The 19,324-nt window shown below is 39.0% G+C and overlaps 1 protein-coding gene across 1 annotated transcript; it reads right to left on the reverse strand.

Moving 5' to 3' along the window:
- Positions 1–8,907: 8,907 nt before the first annotated feature.
- NHLRC3 (NHL repeat containing 3) lies at positions 8,908–18,882 on the reverse strand. The gene is made up of 7 exons (XM_010360754.2): positions 18,472–18,882; positions 17,914–18,066; positions 17,488–17,635; positions 15,237–15,437; positions 14,532–14,623; positions 11,864–11,976; positions 8,908–11,342 (listed from the first exon to the last, which is right to left on the reverse strand). The coding sequence occupies exons 1-7, from the start codon at positions 18,553–18,555 to the stop codon at positions 11,090–11,092; spliced, it is 1,044 nt and encodes a 347-aa protein (XP_010359056.2). The 5' UTR covers positions 18,556–18,882; the 3' UTR covers positions 8,908–11,089.
- Between the last annotated feature and the right edge of the window lie 442 nt (positions 18,883–19,324).

Consider the following 19,324-nt stretch of genomic DNA (forward strand, 5'->3'; position numbering starts at 1 on the left):
GCAGAGGACCCTTGTGCACTACTGGTGAGATTTTAGAACAATGGAGCAGCTGCTGTGGAAAACAGGATGGTGGTTCTTCAGAAACTTACACATCGAATCACCATGTGATCCGGCAATCCCACTTCTGGGGTATAAATCCAAAAGAAGTGAAAGCAGAATCTTGAAGAAATATTTGCACACCCATGTTCACCGCAGCATTATTCACAGTAGCCAAGAAGCAAAAGCAGCCCAAATGTCCGTTGACAGATGAATGGATTAAAAAAATTGGCATGCATGTACAGTAGAATATTATTCATCTTTTTAAAATAAGAAAATCCTGTTATATTCTACAACATGGATGAAACTTGTAAGCTAAGTGAAATAAGCCAGTCACAAAAGGACAAATACTGTATGATTACACTTATATGTAATATCTAGAGTAGTCAAAATCATGGGAAGAGTAGAATTGTGGCTGACAGGGAATGCAGGGAGGGGGAATAGGGAGTTGTTCTATGAATAAGGAGTTTCAGTTTTTAAAGATGAAAGAGTTCTAGCTAACTGCTATACAACAGTGTGAATACTGTTAACATTACTGACCTGTATATTTAAAAATGGTTAACATGGTAAACTATTATTTGTTTTTTGTCAAAATTAAAAATGAAAAATAAACCCAAAAAACCTCACTGCCTGGCATGGGGCATCTGTTAAAAAAAAAACATAAAAGGAATAAACTCTCTCCTCCTCAAGGCTGATAACATGGCTTTACAATCAGATATGAGAAGCGACTACAGAAACAACTAAATGTTTTGTAATTACTCAGGAATAAGGAGTCCAATATTAATCATGCCAAAACAAAAACTACTGAAAAAGAGGGAGGAGATTTTTTTCTAAAGTTCAAATGAAAAAAAAAAAAATACTGAATAACTCATTCATAGGCCGATTTGTTCAGTTACCTACATTTTTGTAGCTAACTTAGTCTGGGTGTTACTCAAAATGAGGTCACCTTGTAAAAGCAAAGTGTGTAGAAGACACCACCTTCTCATAATTTTTTCTTGGTTAAAATTACCTCCATAAGGACTGAGTAGGTAAAGATTTGTGCTGTTTATAGTCTGGCATGGTAGTTCAGAAACTCAGTTTGGTTTGGATCCAAAATGACTTTTTAGAAATTACTGATCTTCTCCATCTGCTGCCATCCCCTTGGGCTCATATACACACACACACACAAATGTAAAATCCAAACACCCCCCACAACTCCAAATTTCTAAGCGTGAAGGTCACATTGGATAATACGTTATATTAAGGGGTTGGCAGAAGGCAAATTACACAAATGAACAGGGGAATTCAGTGAAAACAAATGATTTATCATCATTATGAAAATCTAGTCACCTACTAAGCTATCCAATATAGTAGCCAATAGCCACATGAGACAATTTAATTAGAAATATGGTAGAAAATTCAGTTCCTCAGACACATAGCTACATTTCAAGTGTCCAAAAACCACATGAGCTAGAGGCTACCCTATTGAACAGCAGAGATCTAGCATATGACATATATGTACAAGATATGAAATATATGATATATTATCATCATTCTATTGTATAGTGTTGAAAACTAGGCATCCAGTCTGTGGTGTGCGTGCCAAATATGAATGCTTACTGAGTTACTGATTTAAAGACCTCGTCCCTTTTTCATGTCATTCTTGACTTTTCATCACATTAAAAAATGAACATTTCTTTCTGTTATATTACATTTTTGTTTAAGATAATGTTGTTTTGTTTCACTGACAAGGATCCATGCAATGAAAATAGAAAATATTTTGTGGAGGGAGGGGGACAAGATGTCTGACTTTATGCAACTGGGAAGTGCCTCTCCCACCAAGAGAAACCAAAATATCAGGTAAACCATCGCGATCTCTTGAGCGGAAAAACTGAGTGCTGATAGAAGGGTGATATAGACATTGAGGTGGAAGAGGAAGCTGGGAACCCTGCATGGAGTTGCCAAGCACTGGGACCAGCTCCAGGCCTTAAATAGGTCGTGAGGAAGGGGTGAGCGAAGGAACTGCAAGGCAACACTTTCCTGCTGTGGACCTCCAAGATCCTAGCTACAAGAGCTCCCACCATCCTCACAGATATTTGGATTGGCAAGGGGAGCTGCCCAGAGAGTAGACAGAGGCAGAGTTTGAGCCTGCATGGAGCCCAGAAGGTTTTGCAGGGGGCAGCTGCAGCAAAACACGACCATCAACCACCATTTCCCTGTGGCTCTAACCTCTGCTGACCACCAAGGCCAGGAGAGAGCAGGGCTATCTTTCCCATGAGACCAGGGTGACTCTAATCTGCCATGCCCCTTTCTCTGCCGGCCCCTCCCAAGTCTTCTGGCTGGCTGCTCCCATAAAAGCATACACATAGCACAGCTTCCACTGCCCCTCCTGAGTGCTTTGCTGGTGGCCTAGGAGCACTTCAGCCCCCCTGCACAGCCTGTGCTCAACCCCAAGAGGTCAGAGGACAAAGCCATAGGTCTGGTCCCAATCCCCCAGAGTTCAGACACACAGCTGGGGAATATCCAACTGAGATCTGTGGCCAGAGCTAGATTGGGGTAAGAGCCCCTACTCTCCAAACACTGAGAAGTATAAGGTGCGGGTTCGTGGGCTGGAGGAGGAGCAGAACGTGCTTCCGTCTGCAAGATCAGCCAGGGAAAGGTGTAGCCTGTTGGTCAGCCATAGCCTCTGCCAGAAGGAGCCCCACAACCCAGAAGAACCAACAGCTCAGCAATCTGGGTACAGATGGAATGGGACAAAACTAGCTGGTCAGGCCAGCTACTAGGATAGACACCGTAAGGAGATCCCATTGTGGGAGCACGAGTGGAATGGTCCCCACAGCCATCTGCTAGGGGAAAAAAAACCCAGGCTGCAGTCACCACACCAGCGGCACACCCACAGCAACACTGCCCTGCCCAGGGATCCTCACCCTTGACCTACTGCATCAAGGGGCCACCTATTGACACATCCCACAACCTGCTCTGACTCTGCCAAGCAAAGAGGACCAGTGGGTCCCCAGGGACCTGTGGGTCTCTGGTAACCTAAACTTTGGCTTGGGTGACACTAAGGGAAGGGAGAACACAACCTACCAGCACCCCACTTTGGGACTAAGAAAACATGAGCATGGCACCAGTGATTGGAGGGGCTCTCCAATACCCAGGAATGGATTTGGTGAGGAGGTTATCTCTTGCCCACCCCGTCTAACTCACCCCAGAGTACTGCTGTGAATGCACCAAAATATAAGAGGCATATGACTGACAGCCTATCTACCAGCCCTTACTCTTTTTAAAAATTTTTTTTTTTTATTTATCAGCCTACATCACACTTTTTCTTTTTCAACGGTTTTTTTAATTAAAAATTCTTTCTCTTTGCCCTTACTCTTAAGAGCCACATACTAGATCACAGTCTTAATTAAACCACCAAACATAAATTCCTTCACCATACATCACCAGCGAAACCCAATGCAGGAATCTAGCCGCAAAGAAAGATCCCGCACAGAGCCTTGACCCTCTGAAAGCACTCAGGAATGAAGTCCATCGACCATAGGCAGTATACTCCAGTCAAACCCTCAAGGGAAATAAAGAATATAAAAACAAAAAGCCCCATCCAAACAACAGCCATTTCAAAATGATAAGGCAACACCAGCCCTCTCATATGAGAAAGAATCAGCCCAAGAACTCCGATGATTAAAAAAAGTCAGTGTCTCCTTACCTCTAAATAACTGCACTAGCTCCCCAGCAATGGCTGGTTCCTAACCAGACTGAAATGGCTGAGAGAGATGATAGACATAGAATTCAGAATCTGTATGGCAAAAAAGCTCAGTGAGATACAGGAGTAAGTTTAAACTCAATCCAAGGAAGCCAGTAAAATGGTCTTGGAGAGATGACATAGTAATTTTTAAAGAAAGAAACAAACTGAACTTCTGGAATTTAAAAATTCACTACAAAATTTCATAGTCCAGTTGGAAGCCTAAAGAACAGAATAGACCATGCTGAGAAAAGAATCTCTGAGCTCGAAGACTGGTCCTTCAAATCAACCCAGTCAGATAAAAATTTTAAAAAAAGAATTTTTTTTTAATGAACAAAACCTGAGAGAAACATGAGATTATGTATCGGTGGAACCACCCCCACAATATTTCAACATAGGTTCTTTTCTATTTCCCTAAGTGTCAGCCGGTCTAAGAAATAAAGGGAAAGAGTACAAAAGAGAGAAATTTTAAAGCTGGGTGTCTGGGGGAGACATCACATGTTGGCAGGTTCCGTGATGGCTCCTGAGCCATAAAACCAGCAAGTTTTCAATAGCAATTTTCAAAGGGGAGGGAGAGTACAAATAGGGTGTGCGTCACAGAAATCACATGCTTCAAGGGCAACAAAAGATCACAAGGCAGAAGGTCAGGGTGAGATCACAAGGTCAGGGCAAAACTAGAATTGCTAAGGAAGGTCCATGTCCCGCTGGGCACACATTGTCACTGACAAACATCTTAACAGGGTTCAAGAGCAGAGAACTGGTCTGACTACAATTCGCCATGCTGGAATTTCCTCATCCTATCAAGCCTGGAGGTGCTGCAGGAGGCCAGGGTGTGTTTCATCCCTTATCTGCAACTGCATAAGGCAGACACCCCAGAGCAGCCATTTTAGAGGCCCCCCCTTGGAATGCATTCTTTTCCTAGGACTGTTAATTATTAGTATTCCTTACTGGGGAAAGAATTCAGTGATATTTCTCTTAGCTGCTTTTTGGTAATAAGAGAAATATGGCTCTGTCCTGCCCAGCCCACAGGCAGCCAGACTTTAAAGTTATCTCCCTTGTTTCCTGAAAATTGCTGTTACCCTATTCTTAAGGTGCCCAGATTTCATATTGTTCAAACACACATGCTTTATGAACAATTTGTGCAGTTAACGCAGTCATCACAGGGTCCTAAGGTGAGATACATCCTCAGCTTACGAAGATGATGGGATTAAGAGATTAAAGTAAAGACAAGCATAGGAAATTATAAGAGTATTGATTGGGGAAGTGATAAATGTCCATGAAATCTTTACAATTTATGTTCTTCTGTCACAGCTTCAGCAGGTCCCTCCGTTTGGGGTCCCTGACTTCCCGCAACATCTATGTAAAGAGACCAAACCTACAACTCATTGGCACTCCTGAGAGAGGAAAAGAGAGAGTAAGCAACTTGGAAAACATATTTGAGGATATAGTCCACAGAAATTTCCCCAATCTCACTAGAGAGGTAGACATGCAAATTCTAGAAATCTAGAGAACATCTGCAAGATATTATACAAGACAACCATCCAAAGACACATAGTCATTGATTCTCCAAAGTCAACAGGAAAAACAAAATCATAAAGGTGGTTAGGGAAAAAGGCCAAGTCACTTACAAAGGGAACCCCATCAGGCTAACAGCAGAGTTCTCAGCAGAAACTTTACAAGCCAGGAGAGACTGGGGATGTATATTCAGCATCCTTAAAGAAAAGAAATTCCAACCAAGAATTTTATATCTTGCCAAATTATGCTTCACATGGAAAGGAGAAATGAAATCCTTTCCAAACACGCAAACACTAAGGGAATTCATTACCACTAGACCTGCCTTACAAGAAGTACTTAAGGAGAGAGTTCTAAATGTGGAAAGGAAAGAATAATATCTGATACCACAAAAACACACTTAAGTACATAAGCTACAGATCCTACAAAGCAATTACATAATTGAGTCTACAAAACAACCAGTTAATAACAAAATGACAGGATCAAATCCTTACATATCAATATTAACCTTGAACATAAATAGTCTAAATGCCCCACTTAAATGGAACAGACTGGCAAGACCCAACCATCTATCTTCAAGAGACCCATCTCACATGTAACAACATCCATAGTCTCAAAATAAAGAAATGGAGAAAAATCTATCATGCAAACAGAAAGCAAAAGACAGCAGGGTAACTATTCTTACATAAGACAAAAAACAAGCTTTAACCAACACAGTCAAAAAGGACAAAGAAGGGCATTACATAATGATAAAAGGTTCAATTCAGTACTACTTAACTATCCTAAATACATACGTACCCAACATTGGAGAATTCAGATTGATAAAACAAGTACTTCAAGGCCGGGCGCGGTGGCTCAAGCCTGTAATCCCAGCACTTTGGGAGGCCGAGACGGGCGGATCACGAGGTCAGGAGATCGAGACCATCCTGGCTAACATGGTGAAACCCCGTCTCTACTAAAAAATACAAAAAACTAGCCGGGCGAGGTGGCGGGCGCCTGTAGTCCCAGCTACTCGGGAGGCTGAGGCAGGAGAATGGTGTAAACCTGGGAGGCGGAGCTTGTAGTGAGCTGAGATCCGGCCACTGCGCTCCAGCCTGGGCGACAGAGTGAGACTCCGTCTCAAAAAAAAAAAAAAAAACAAGTACTTCTAGAAAGATATCAAATTAATAATCAAACATTGCCCCCAGAGGAACTAGAAAAACAAGAACCTCAATGCCAGCAGAAGAAAACTAAAATCAGAGCAGAACTGAATGAAGTTGAGATGCAAAAACACATACAAAAGATCAATGAAACCAAAAGTTGGTTTTCTGAAAGGATAAACAAGATTGATACCCTGCTATCTAGATTAATAAAAAGAGTAACAATACAAATAAGTAGAATCAGAAAAGACAAAGATGACATTACAGCTGATCCCACAGAAATACAAAAGATCCTCAGAGACTAACTACTAAAACATCTCCATGCACTCAAACTAGAAAATCTAGAAGACAGCCTGTGCAACACAGTGAGAACCCATCTTGACAAAATATCAGAAAGTTAGCCTGGCATGGTGGCATGCACCTATAATCCCAGCTACTCAGGAGGCCAACGCAGGAGAATCACTTGAACCTAGGAGGTGGAGGTTGCAATGACCCGAGATTGCGCTGCTGCACTCCAGTCTGAGGGACAGAGTGAGGCTCTGTTTCAAAATAAATAAATAAATAAATGAAAGAAAAGGAAGGAGGGTAGGGAGGAAGGGAGGGAAAGAAGGAGAGAGAGAAAAAAGAGAGAGAGAGAGAAAGAAAGAGAGAAAGGAAAGGAAGAAAGGAAAAGAAAAAAATCTGGAAGCAATGGATAAATTTTTCATTGCTCAAGTTCAATTCTTATACACAAAAGGAGCATCTACATGTCATTTAGTGTTTAGAGGATTAATTTATACTCATGGATTCCACAGAGTAGTTGATGAAGAAATGACTTAAGAGCCTTTATAAAAAACTTATTTTTCTTATTTATAAAATAGCAACCACAAGGTGAAATTGTTTTTTTTTTCTTTTTTTTATAAAAACAATAACGACAACAAAAAACACCTACTAGGGAGAAAAAAGAATAATTCCCCACTAATACAATTTCATTCTCTATTGTACTAAACTTACACATTCAGATTATAGTTTCACCTTCATTTAAAATAAGTTAATTCACTTCTGGCTGTTAGTTTGAATTGCTGAAAAGGTTTAAACTTTTCTTTTTAATTGTGGACAAGTCCAATTAACCAGTAAAAAATTTCCAACAATGCTTGTAAAATGTTTCACCCATAAACCAATTTCCTCAAGATGTAAGCAAGTTGTGGAAAAAAGAAAACCAATGAAAGTATGGTGAACATGGTAGCTTCAATAAAAAAAAAAAAAAAATCAAACTATGAAGCTTAGCCCATGTTTGATTTCAAGAAATGCTTATAAGCAGAACACTACTGACCTCTTGTGTATCAAGAATGTAACATAATGCAAGTGCCAAATATGGTACCTCCTAAAACTACTGAAAGACAAGGTTTAAGTAGCTTGCTTTCCCAACCAGGTAGGGAACTGTTAGAGCAGAGGATACCTGCCTGAGTGCCTTTACATGTTTGTTGTCTCAAAACTTTTTACTGAATCAATAAAGCTGATTATTTTGATTTTTTTATTGTTGCTGAAAATATATAGCAGATAATACAACAAATTAAAGTAATAAATTTAGGACTTTTAAAAACTCTCATTTATTTTGGTGAGCCTAAAAAGCCAAACTTGGAGAGTTTCCATTTTAGTGCTGACCATCCAATCTGTCCTGTCTTCAAATGCAGAAGTGCTTAAAACCAGCAAAGGCAAAACAAGTTAGGACTTTACTGCCTTAGCCTTACACTACATTGCTTGAAGCAGTCTTTTAATCTGTTAAGTGACCTACGAACATAATCCCAGCAGTTTGGGAGGCCGAGGCAGACGGATCATGAGGTCAGGAGATCGAGACCATCCTGACTAACACGGTGAAACCCCGTCTCTACTAAAAATAAAAATAAAAAAAATTAGGCGGGCGTGGTGGTGGGCACCTGTAGTCCCAGCTACTCGGGAGGCTGAGGCAGGAGAATGGCGTGAACCCGGGAAGCGGAGTTTGCAGTGAGATCACGCCACTGCACTCCAGCCTGGGCGACAGAGGGAGACTCTGTCTCAAAATAATAATAATGATAATAATAGTTTGTGGTAAATCTTTGTTCGCCATCAGATTTCATCCAAGTTTTCTCTGCTTGATAGATATTCCACTTGAAAGACCCAATCTGATGGTACAGGTAAGGAAAGATATAGCTAAATCTACAGTCTTTGGTTTTCTGATTTAGAACACTTTCTCCCCTCCCCTACTCCAAGAATAGACCTAAAAAGTAGAAGTATAAAGATGTTCCACTTTTAATGCAGAAATGTAGACAATTAGCTAGTTAATACTGTCAGTTGTACCTGCCCACCACCTCAAAACAAGCTACATTCTTTAAATGTTGTAAGCAACTTCTAGTCATATTTATGCACATCAGCTTACACCCTATATGTGTGAAAAGCAGGATATTCTTTCAGCATCAACTTGTGATTTCATAATTGTTGAAATTCTTTAAATGAATAAAGAGTTATAGACTGCTTTTGTGACAATAAAATCAAACTTTAATTGGGGAGCCAGATAATATTGCCTTTTCTTGCCAAAATTTTAATTTATACTTTTTAGTAGAAAACATAACACATTTCTCCTTCATTTAACTAATTAATCCAAATGAAAAAAGTGAAGTACTATAATCACAGGTGTACTAATAAACACTTTTACAAAGATATTCAGAAACATTTGCAGCAGGTTTTACAAGACTCTGATATAAAACAAAGTAAAATAAAACATTTTGAACTGGCAAAATTCATTTACCTAGCCTAAACTGCTTCAAAGAGGCATTTGCACTTCTTGTCCTGGCTTCATAAAACAAAGTAAAATAAAACATTTTGAAATTTCAAAATCAGTTTACCTAGCCTAAATTACTTCAAAGAGGCACTTGCACTTCTTGTCCTGGCTTAAAAACAAACCCTGAAATTACTTTCTTTTATCCAAATCAATTGACCATATTAGCTAATCTGCATAAAGTCTATGAGGATACGTTTTGATAAATGCTATAAACACAAAATTAAGACAAATCTGACAGCTATTGTCAGATATGTAGCACATTTAGAAGGGCCTTTGTTAATAAAATGCCTCTAATGTATCCAGAGGTATAGATTTCAAAGGGCAAGTCTGTATCTGTTGCACATCTGATTCTCACAGCATTCACGAAAGAGGAGACAATGATGTTCCCATTTCACTGAAAACTAAGGTGACTTAAGGTCATATAGTCCATATTCGATAAAGACATTTATCGAAGGCCTTAGAATACAGAGTACAGGGCTTCCTGTTGGTAGATTTACCTTCTTAACCACACGGAGATGTGATCCAAGCATCAAAACAAGTGTGAGTCCCTTCAGGTCTGGAAAATACTCCAGCCATAACAGGTGAAGAGCAGAGTCAGTTCAAGATTTGTCATAGGCTACACAATTTACAGTAAAACACTGGGAAAAGAGGAAGCTGATGCGAGGAAGAGGGAAGAATGATTTGAAAGATTATAAAATGGCAAAGTTCCTCCAAAACCTATAATAAGCTAAAACAAACTGAAAAAAAAAAAAGGTCTTAGTTGGGAAGCCAATATTCAGACCAAAGGAGAGGGTGGGAGGAGATGTAGAAGGAGGAAAGCAGGAAATTATCCATCTTAACAGCTCAAAGGATTTGGCACATATCTAGGTTATCTGAATAATCTTGAAATTTCTTTGAGGTAGACAAATGTTAGGAATAAGTTGAGTTCATGTAAAACAAAAAAAAAAAAAGAAAGAAAAAGAAAAAAAAAAGAGAAGGAAGCTCTACAATCCTTGGTTATTTGTAAAAACCTCTTTTAGTAAAGTGCTTAGATGCCAGCCATTTTATTCCTACATTTAAAGGCTGATTGACGTGAAGTATCTTATAGGTAATGGACAAAAGCCAAGTTGGGCTTTAAAAAAAGCTTAAAGCCTACCAAACTTTACAGTACGTTTCTAACTTTTTATACCTTCTTTACATGGAAATTACTGTTTTCTCCTCCTTGTCCCTTGGTAAGCTCTTCCTGTTTTCAAGTCTGAACTCAAATTCACTTCTCCTGCGAAGTATCCATGACTCCCTCAGTCAAATGCAGCGCTCCTACTCCAAAAGTCCCACTATGCTCCAAGGTCGCTTTTGCTGTGTTGCGACTGTTTGCCCGCTTGTCTCCCCACTGGACTGGAAGCTACTCAAAAGGCAATCCTGCTTCTTCATTTTTATGTCGTCAAGACACAGCACTCTGTGGGTACTCAAATTAATCAATAGTTCATCCTATTTACAATCTCTCAAGCAGCTCATTTTATGTTAGTTGCACAATCTGGAGGTCTGGAGTTCTTCACATGAAATTTAATAAATTATCCTGCAAGCTCATTTTTATTCCCATTTTTTTACCCAGGGACAATCAGTCTACCAGGGCAAATAATGAGGTTGCGACCTTAGTCCCGCTTCCCAACCTCATTTTTTAGTTACGTTCCTTTCATTAAAATGTCCTTATACACTTACAAATAAAACTAAGTCCCAAGAGGGCAACAAAATATATGATTCTTAATGATATAAAAACAAATCCTTCTGATACTAGATCTTTTATACTAGAAAAGTAAATTCTTGTGCTTGAACATCATTTTTAAGCAGTTAGTGAATTTGAGAATCTGAACTGCCACTTGAAATATTCGCAGGAAAGAAACATTATGAACCAAATGCAGGAACATAGCTATTCAAAGGGACATATTTTTGTACTTGTTTTGCTCCAATTTCTGCTACATAGACCGCTCCAGTCTTTTTGTCGACTTCCAGGAGATGTGGCAAAACTTGATCTGCTAGTTGGATTGTGCTGATCACAGAACACTCCCCAATGCTTCCCACCGGGGGTGCTGCGACAACTGAGAGCCTGCTAAGATTCAGCTGGGCCACAATCAAGTACTTCCCATCAGGAGTAAATCTAAGGAGAAAGACATTTAACATAATAAATGTCTGTGAAATAAACATAAGGGTTTTTTTTTTTCAACATTTTAATCCCCTACTGTGCCAAACAACAGTAGGCATCTACTTGCTGAATGATTCTTTTAAGGAGAACTTGAATTTGATCTAATTCTGTTTATGAGGGAATAAGATGTCCCTGATGGTAAGCAAAGCCAAAGATTAGCTTAAAGTTTTTAAAAGTATCAATATCATAGTCCACAAAATGAAACTAATGAAGAACTGCCATTAGGCTGGGTTTGATTTTGTCCTGTGTTTAAAAATTTACCAAGTAAAGGCTAGAGGAGAGGTCTAGCATGTTATTTTTTGTGTTCACTTTTTCTCGGATCTGAAAATCTCGGATATCAAATTTCTCTGTATATTTCCATTTTCCCCTGATTCAAAATTAACAATAAACATTTTAAACTTTCAGCTAGCTATTCAGAGAAGTGAGATATGTACACTAACTAAAACAAGCATTTTGCAATAAAATGAAACAATTACCTGACTGAAGAAGGTCCCTCTTCTGTGAAACAATTATTCCATGCTCCTAACCACTCCCCAGTGTCTTTATCAAATACTTGGATTCTTTTATTTCCTCGGTCAGCAACCCACACCTGAGAAACACACAAAAAAAGTCAATTGAAAAATATCCATAATATGAGGAAAAAAAGGGAAAAGAACATTTATTTTCATTAGTTTCACATACACTATCTCACTTAAGAGGATTCCAAAGAAGGTAGTATAAGTCCCATTTTCAGATGAGGAAAAACTAAAGTTCAGAAAGGTTACCTTCTCTGAAGTGAGCTTACAAGCGGAAGAGGCACAACCCAAAGCCGTCTTAACCCAAAGCTTATAATACTCTGTCTACTGTTCTAAATGTGTGAATAACTAAAAAGCTGGAGTACTCTACCATAATGCAGGGGATCAGTAGATAATGAAAAGTGACAACATTCATTCATTCCTTTAACAAGCATTCATTTTTCAATGAGTGCTACTGGCTTGTCAGCTCCTGGGCCAGGCAACGTGACAAAGAAAAGCAGCCTTACTTCTCAAGAGCTCAAGATAGCAGGATGTGAGGTATTCATTCAGATTGCAGTATCATTAAACCCATACCTGCTATTACCAAGATATGTACAGAGTGCTGAACCAACTAAAGAAGAAGCTTGAGATATTTTAGCAACACATAAAGAACGGTAATAGGTTTAATTTAGATTTGTTAGACACTGTAACGGGTTATTAAGGAACTTGTTATAAGACAAGAAGTGAGACGCATTGTAAATGACATTTCATGGCTACATGCATGCAACTTAAAGCATAAAAGGAAATGGTTTTTGATGACTTATGGCCAGGGTTGTAGAGAGGTATGAAATAATGCACTGGGAGTGGGTCAGTCCTCTTTACTTCTACGTCCCTGCTTTTGGTTCTTTGGATTTCTTGGGTTTGTGGATTGAGAGATTATTTCTTCAGCGGTAACCCTGACTACAACTTCATCAATGTGTGTGAATTTTGGTAGCCACAGAATTCATCTCCAATCAGAAACAAATCAAAACTCACTATACCATTTAAGAAATGTTATTGATGCCAAAATACAGCAGTTTCTCAAGGTCTTTTCCTGATCTATGATCCTTTATTAAGGATGGGTTTTCTTAAAGATTTTGAGATTAGTATACCAGATAAATGACCAAGGAAGAAGTACAGTTTACACCCTAGGATGGAATGATACTTTAGATTGTAGTATCATCTTTCCTGCTAACATTCAGTGAATTTTGATTATGGGAACTCCTGTTTAACACATAACAAGAAGTCTGGAACTGACTAACCTTTCATATAGGGTCATGGTGATGATGAAATGAGTCAATTATGTAAAATACTCAGAACAGAATTGCTATTGTTATAAAACAATTGTGTATAATTGACACTCTTTATCACTCAGGAACGCCAGAGTACCCCCATCAGATGATTTCCAAGGCCTTTTAGAAGGGTGTTCCTCACCATGATGAATTTACCTGGGTCAAGGTTTTGCATGCTCTGAAATTTGATTTTTTTTTCGTAGCACACAATGAGTCACCCAAGCTCAGAAGGATAATGTGCAAAAGTTTAAACTTTCCAGTTCCCAATTTACATACAAAGTTCACATGGTTGATTAACGTCTTATGGCAGATCAAAAGATTTAATGATCAAAACATTCTCATTTCTGTCAATCAATTATGATTAGGAAGCCAAGTCATAATTAGAAGTTTGTTTGCTGAGCACTGAATAGGAAGTAGAAATGGATTAAATGCCTAATGGTATGAAGGCAAGCAGCCTAATGTATCCATTGTGTGTCAAGACATTTAGTCATTTAATAAATAAATATGACTATGTACTAAGCACTAAGAAATAAAGCAAAAGAGATTCAGTAAGCACTCTCAACAGCCTAACATCTATTAGGGGAGACAGACAAATGATCATAATACAGCATGATAGCTACTATGATAGGAAGTACAGGCTGCTATAGGAAAAGGAGGAGAAACTAATATACAAATTTTTTGGTGGGGGTTTTGTTGTGAAAAGGTAACCTCAAAGAAGTGAGATCTATGCTTAGAAGTTGAGTAAAGGCAAAAGAGATAGTAGTGAGTAGGGCAGAAAAGAGAGAAATTGATTGAAATTTGTTGGCTAAAGTTTTCTGTTCCCTAAACAAAGTTGGAGCTAGTGAGAACAAGAGTTTGCCTAGGTGACTCTTTTTCAAACTTCCAAGATTAACCTCTCCCACTCCACTTTAGATCAGCACTTTTTTTCTTGAGAAGTGAAAAGATATTCAAACACTTTTAGTGGAGTTTTCCCAGTAAGCAGGCAACTTTGTCTTTCAGGTAACTTTATGTCCAGATCCATTATTTGTTCCTTCTATCCTTTTAAATGGTACAGGAAATCCATTTTGCTCATTTCTAAATATTTGGGGAACCCCCTCACTATACAACTCAAACATTTGTAAGGGAGTATGTGTACACACCCAGCCCCAGAGTAATTACCCAGACATACCCACTAACACACGTCTCCACATGCCCACACATGTATACCACAATCTATATATACATGCCCAGACACAGACACACACACACACATACACAGAGACACATGCACAAACATATTCAGATGCATAGTCCCAGATACAATGACACTGTATTTTTACCCGACCAGCTGAATCAAGTGTAACACTGTGAGGTATGTTGAACTTAGCAGGCCCTGTCCCATTTTCTCCATGCAGCCAAAGGATCATGAAATCTATAAATGGTAAAAATATATAGTCAGAACAACATAGAGAATGTCTCATGCATTTGCATATTTTATGAAACAGGTTACAAAGAACTATTTAATTACACCACTGGTTCACTTGACTATGCTTTCTCTGCTTTAGTTTCTCCTCCTAAGTTGATTTTGCTTTAGGAATCAACACCATAGACTACATTTCATTGTTTCATACATAACAGATCTGCACCTCCTGATACTAGAGAGGACAGAGAAAGGGCACTCAATAAAATGCTTGCAGATGAATCAGCCTGTAGGATACTCGACTCTGGACTTCTAGGTTTCTAATTTCTACACGCTTAATTGAATAGGATACACACTTAGCTACTGAGCGCATTAGAAATTCTCATACTGTTGCCAGTTACTTTTGGAGGAATCTCCTAGCCCTTGGTGAAGAAAGTCGGCCTGTTATCAGGATCATTTATTGTGGGCAATCATACTCATCTGTTTTTCAGTTTTCTGGCAGTAATACACTTAGCTCTTTACACACCGCTTCATACACAACACTTAAAACATTATACCAAGTATCAAACAAATTCAATCCAATTTATAATATTTTTATAATACCATAAACAATTAAGTCATGTACCTTGGGACAGTTTGATCAATCTGTTATTCAATCCTCCATCTCCATCCACAATGTAAATATCTCCTGTGTCCTCTACATATAATTCTGCTGGGTTATCAAACTGCAAAGGATTCAAACCAGTGCCTTTTTTGCCTGGAGTACCCAAGACTTGAACAAGATCACCAAAAGAACTGTATTTTTTAACAGTATGACCAAAGAATCCTATAAAGATAGATATGTACATTTCACAAATAAAACCACTATACAAACATTCAGATTTTTCAAGTAAGCTAAGAGCAAAAATTTGATAGAATTAAACAGTAATAAATAGCTGATAGACTTAGGAAATTACATATAACAAGCACTATAGCTTCTTTGTAAATTATAGCCAAATTTGATCACGAATTAAAATCTCCATTAGTACAAAATAAGCGGATTCTAAATTCAAATAAATAACATCCCCATAATTGACTCATTATACAGGAAACTCAGAATGTTAAAGTATTGGGGAAGCCTTTTCTTTTTTAATCTTTTGACCTTGAATAAGCATCGCTTATGAAAAGCAATCAAGAAGAAAATGTAAAGGGAACAACTTATATTTGAAACTGTTACTTTAATCATTCACATACAGATCTTAAATTTCAGTCAGTCAACAAAAACGTTCTCTATGGTACAGATTTTTTTTTTTTAACTGTATTTTCACCTTGTGGAGACATTCAAAATGCCACCCCTCAACTTTTCTTTGCTAAGAAGAAAATAATCTTTGTAAATCATGAGTATCTTATTTTCTCACGTTAAAATTTCTTTAAGTTAAAATTAAACAAGCAAGAGCATAAAGCAGACTATTAATAAGGGAATATCATAAAGCAGTTAACAGAAATCAATTTGAAGGTACATATACCAAATTAATTGATAGGTATTCAAAAGACAAACTGGATACATTGAGCTTACCAGAAAGTGAATCAGCTTGCATTACAATTCTACGTTATATAATTTACTTATTATTATACTTTTGGACAGTTGAGCTAAAGTTTATAGCAATAAAAAACACATAAGCCTCCAAGTTTCTAAAAACTAGCAAAAAAGACTACCAATAAAACATTTTTTTTAAAAAAATGGCTAATTTGTAGCCCTATTTTTCATTAGAGGAAATTTATTCCTTTGGGAAATAGGAACATAAAACTGTCTTCAGATCTCTGGGTAGAAAATTAGCTGTAATGGAAAAAATGAAGAGATCATCTGTGCTCTTTTTATTTCTGGGAATCAATGAAGTCTCATTTTTAAAAATCACATGAATAAAATGAACTAAAAGTAATGGTGTTTAACAGTTGGATCTTCAGGAAAAAAGTGAAAATAGACTCTCATTACAGTATTACAATTCACTCAGTGATAATCTATACATTTTTTTTGGTTGAACCAGAATCTTACTATGTAAAACACAGCATGAAATAAATGGGCCATCAGCTGAGGCCCAGAAATCTTATGGGTTCTGAGAACAGCTGCGATAATGGCACTACTTACAGAAACTGAGAACTCATTATCTCTAAAAAGTGGTATCTGAATCAGCCAGGACTGCAGAACCAAGATGTCCCTGAATTCAAGAACATAACTGGGCCAAGGAATACCAGAAATAATGTCTTTATAATCCCATTTCTTCCTGAATTCCTAGGGTAATGCCAGGACATCTCAGGTATTGCCTTAAGCTACAGCCACAGGTGAATTGTTTCTCTGAAAACTTTCTCCATAGCTGCCATTCAGCTGTGCTCACTTCATTTTTCAGCTTTTTTGTACTAAAAATATTTGATGGCAGGAAGATTTCAGACATACTTCAGTCAGTAGAATTTCAAAAACATTGACACCAATTTCTGCAATCTTTGCACTTTGAGCAACAAAGCAGTTACGATTTCACAATCTTTTATGAAAGAGAACTGGAAAAGGAAAGTAAGAGTCAAGGATTCCAGTCATTGCTTTTAGAGACTGCCACTTTATTTGGCTTCAGTTTAGAGTTATTTAATCTGAGAAGAGCAACTGATGCTTTAAAGAGGAAAAGTCCCTAGACAAGTTCAAGGAAAGATCATATTAACAGGCTCCTTGTCAAATTTCTTAATTCCACAGCAGCATAATATAAAGTTTGTTAAAAACATGTGATTTCACGAATCGTTAAAGAAATTACAATTAGATTCAGCAACTCTGATTTTAAACAATACAAACAAGGACATGTGCAAAGATGCGATTTCCAGTAAGATAATGTAATAGATATTACTATACATACCACTTCCTACATCCGTGATCCAGATGGATTGTTCATATAGAGTACTGGCTGCAAATATACCATGAGGTGTGTCAACTGTATAATTCCAGGCTCGTAGAAAATATCCATCCTCTGTGAACACTAATATCTTTGGGATGTTATCCCCTCTCTGAAGGTATACAAAAAATAACTTGTTAGGATCAGTTTTAAGGAAAGGTAATCTGTATCTTGGCGAAGAAAAAAAATAACTGAGAATTTTACTAATATTTCAAAAACCACTTTCAAAATCTAACATATCTTTCACATTCGAAACCAAAATACTTGAAACCAACTCAAAAATAAATTGCACAATTAGCATGATATAAACGCATATGGTCAGTTACTACAGCAAGACAGGAGGGCTGTTGTTTCGTGTTCATAATTTTTTTTAATCTCTATTTTACTTACTTGACCTATGTAAACCAATCCGTTGAGGGAGTCAACTGCAACACAAAATGTTGTTCCGCTAAAATATTCTGGGTGCTTAGGCCAATCCACATCCAGCCGGTAAAGAATTTTCTCAGTTCTCCAGGAAACTGCGAAAGTAAAGTTCCTCAAAACCTTAAATAAAATCAGACAATTCAGATTTAGTTTACCCTGTAGGTAAGAAAAAAAGGGGGGGAGGGGCGGGTGGTAACAGGGCTTATTGTTAAGCATGCCTTGACGAACTGAAATAATTCCAAAGAAATTGGCTTATATGCCTAAAGACCAACACGACCACAATAGAAGTCTGCAAATTATTTGAGGGTGTAGTAGGAGTTGGAAAAGAGGAAAATGGCGATGTAACATACACAGATTTTTAAACTCAAATTTTGTAACAGTCAAGGCAGTTCGGACCCAGGTGCAAGCTTTGAGACAAGCTACTGAGGGAACCAGGGCCTGCCACCTCCATCCCACGACCGTGGCGACGCCTCCCAACAGGGCTATCCGCACACCCGACAGTCATTTCCTCACTACCCAACTCACTGGAGAGCCACAAAAACGCGAATGCAAAACCAGAAATGCAAGAAAGAAGCCAGCACCGGCTACGCAGAGCCAGAATCTCGCCATGACCAGACGGGAAGCCAGGCGAGGGAGGGTCCGCAGGTGTCTGGGGAAGGACCTGACAGCCTCAGGCCGGAACGGTTTGTAGCGGCACAGAGGGTCTGCCCGGGGCCCGAAGACCCTATCTCCGGTTTCCCCTCCCTGGAGGCACGAGCTTTGAGTACGAAAGGGAACAGAGACCAGGGCGAACGAAAATCAAAGAAGACCAGTTTCGCACTTCGTGTGCCTTTCGGGGTCCCCGCCCTTATGTCAGGTGCTTCGGGCTCACCCAGTGACCACCCTTTCCCGCTCGCAGGGCAGTCCGCGCCGCTGACTTCCCGTGGCCACCAAAGTATGGGCGCCCGTAGATATGCCTTAATCGCTCGCCATTTATTCTTTTTAATTCAGACGGCAAAATCAAAAGATCGCACACTCAAACACGAGGTATAGTGGGGATGACATTCAAAATAACGACAGCTAGGCTTCGGGAAGGATTTTTGCCACATCCTATTCCTACCATCCAGGCATACGCTACGGATGCCTATGTTCCCACACCAGGACCCCACCTCTGGCTTTCAGGAAAGAGGGGCCCAAGCTGGCTGCGCAGTGTTGAGTTTACTCGGGCGCGACTGGCCCTATAGTAGGTCCCCATGAGCTGGTGGGGGCTGTAGGGGTAATCAGGCAGGGCGTCTGGCGCTGTTGGGGCTGCGTTTTTCCGGAGTCCCCCTATGCGAGGCCGTGCCCCTCTTCGCCCGGCTCCCGGTGCTCTCCAGCCGCCGGCCCGCTCCCGGAAGCC

Source organism: Rhinopithecus roxellana, chromosome 18 (assembly GCF_007565055.1).
Source record: "Rhinopithecus roxellana isolate Shanxi Qingling chromosome 18, ASM756505v1, whole genome shotgun sequence".
In the NCBI taxonomy this organism is placed as follows: domain Eukaryota; kingdom Metazoa; phylum Chordata; class Mammalia; order Primates; family Cercopithecidae; genus Rhinopithecus; species Rhinopithecus roxellana.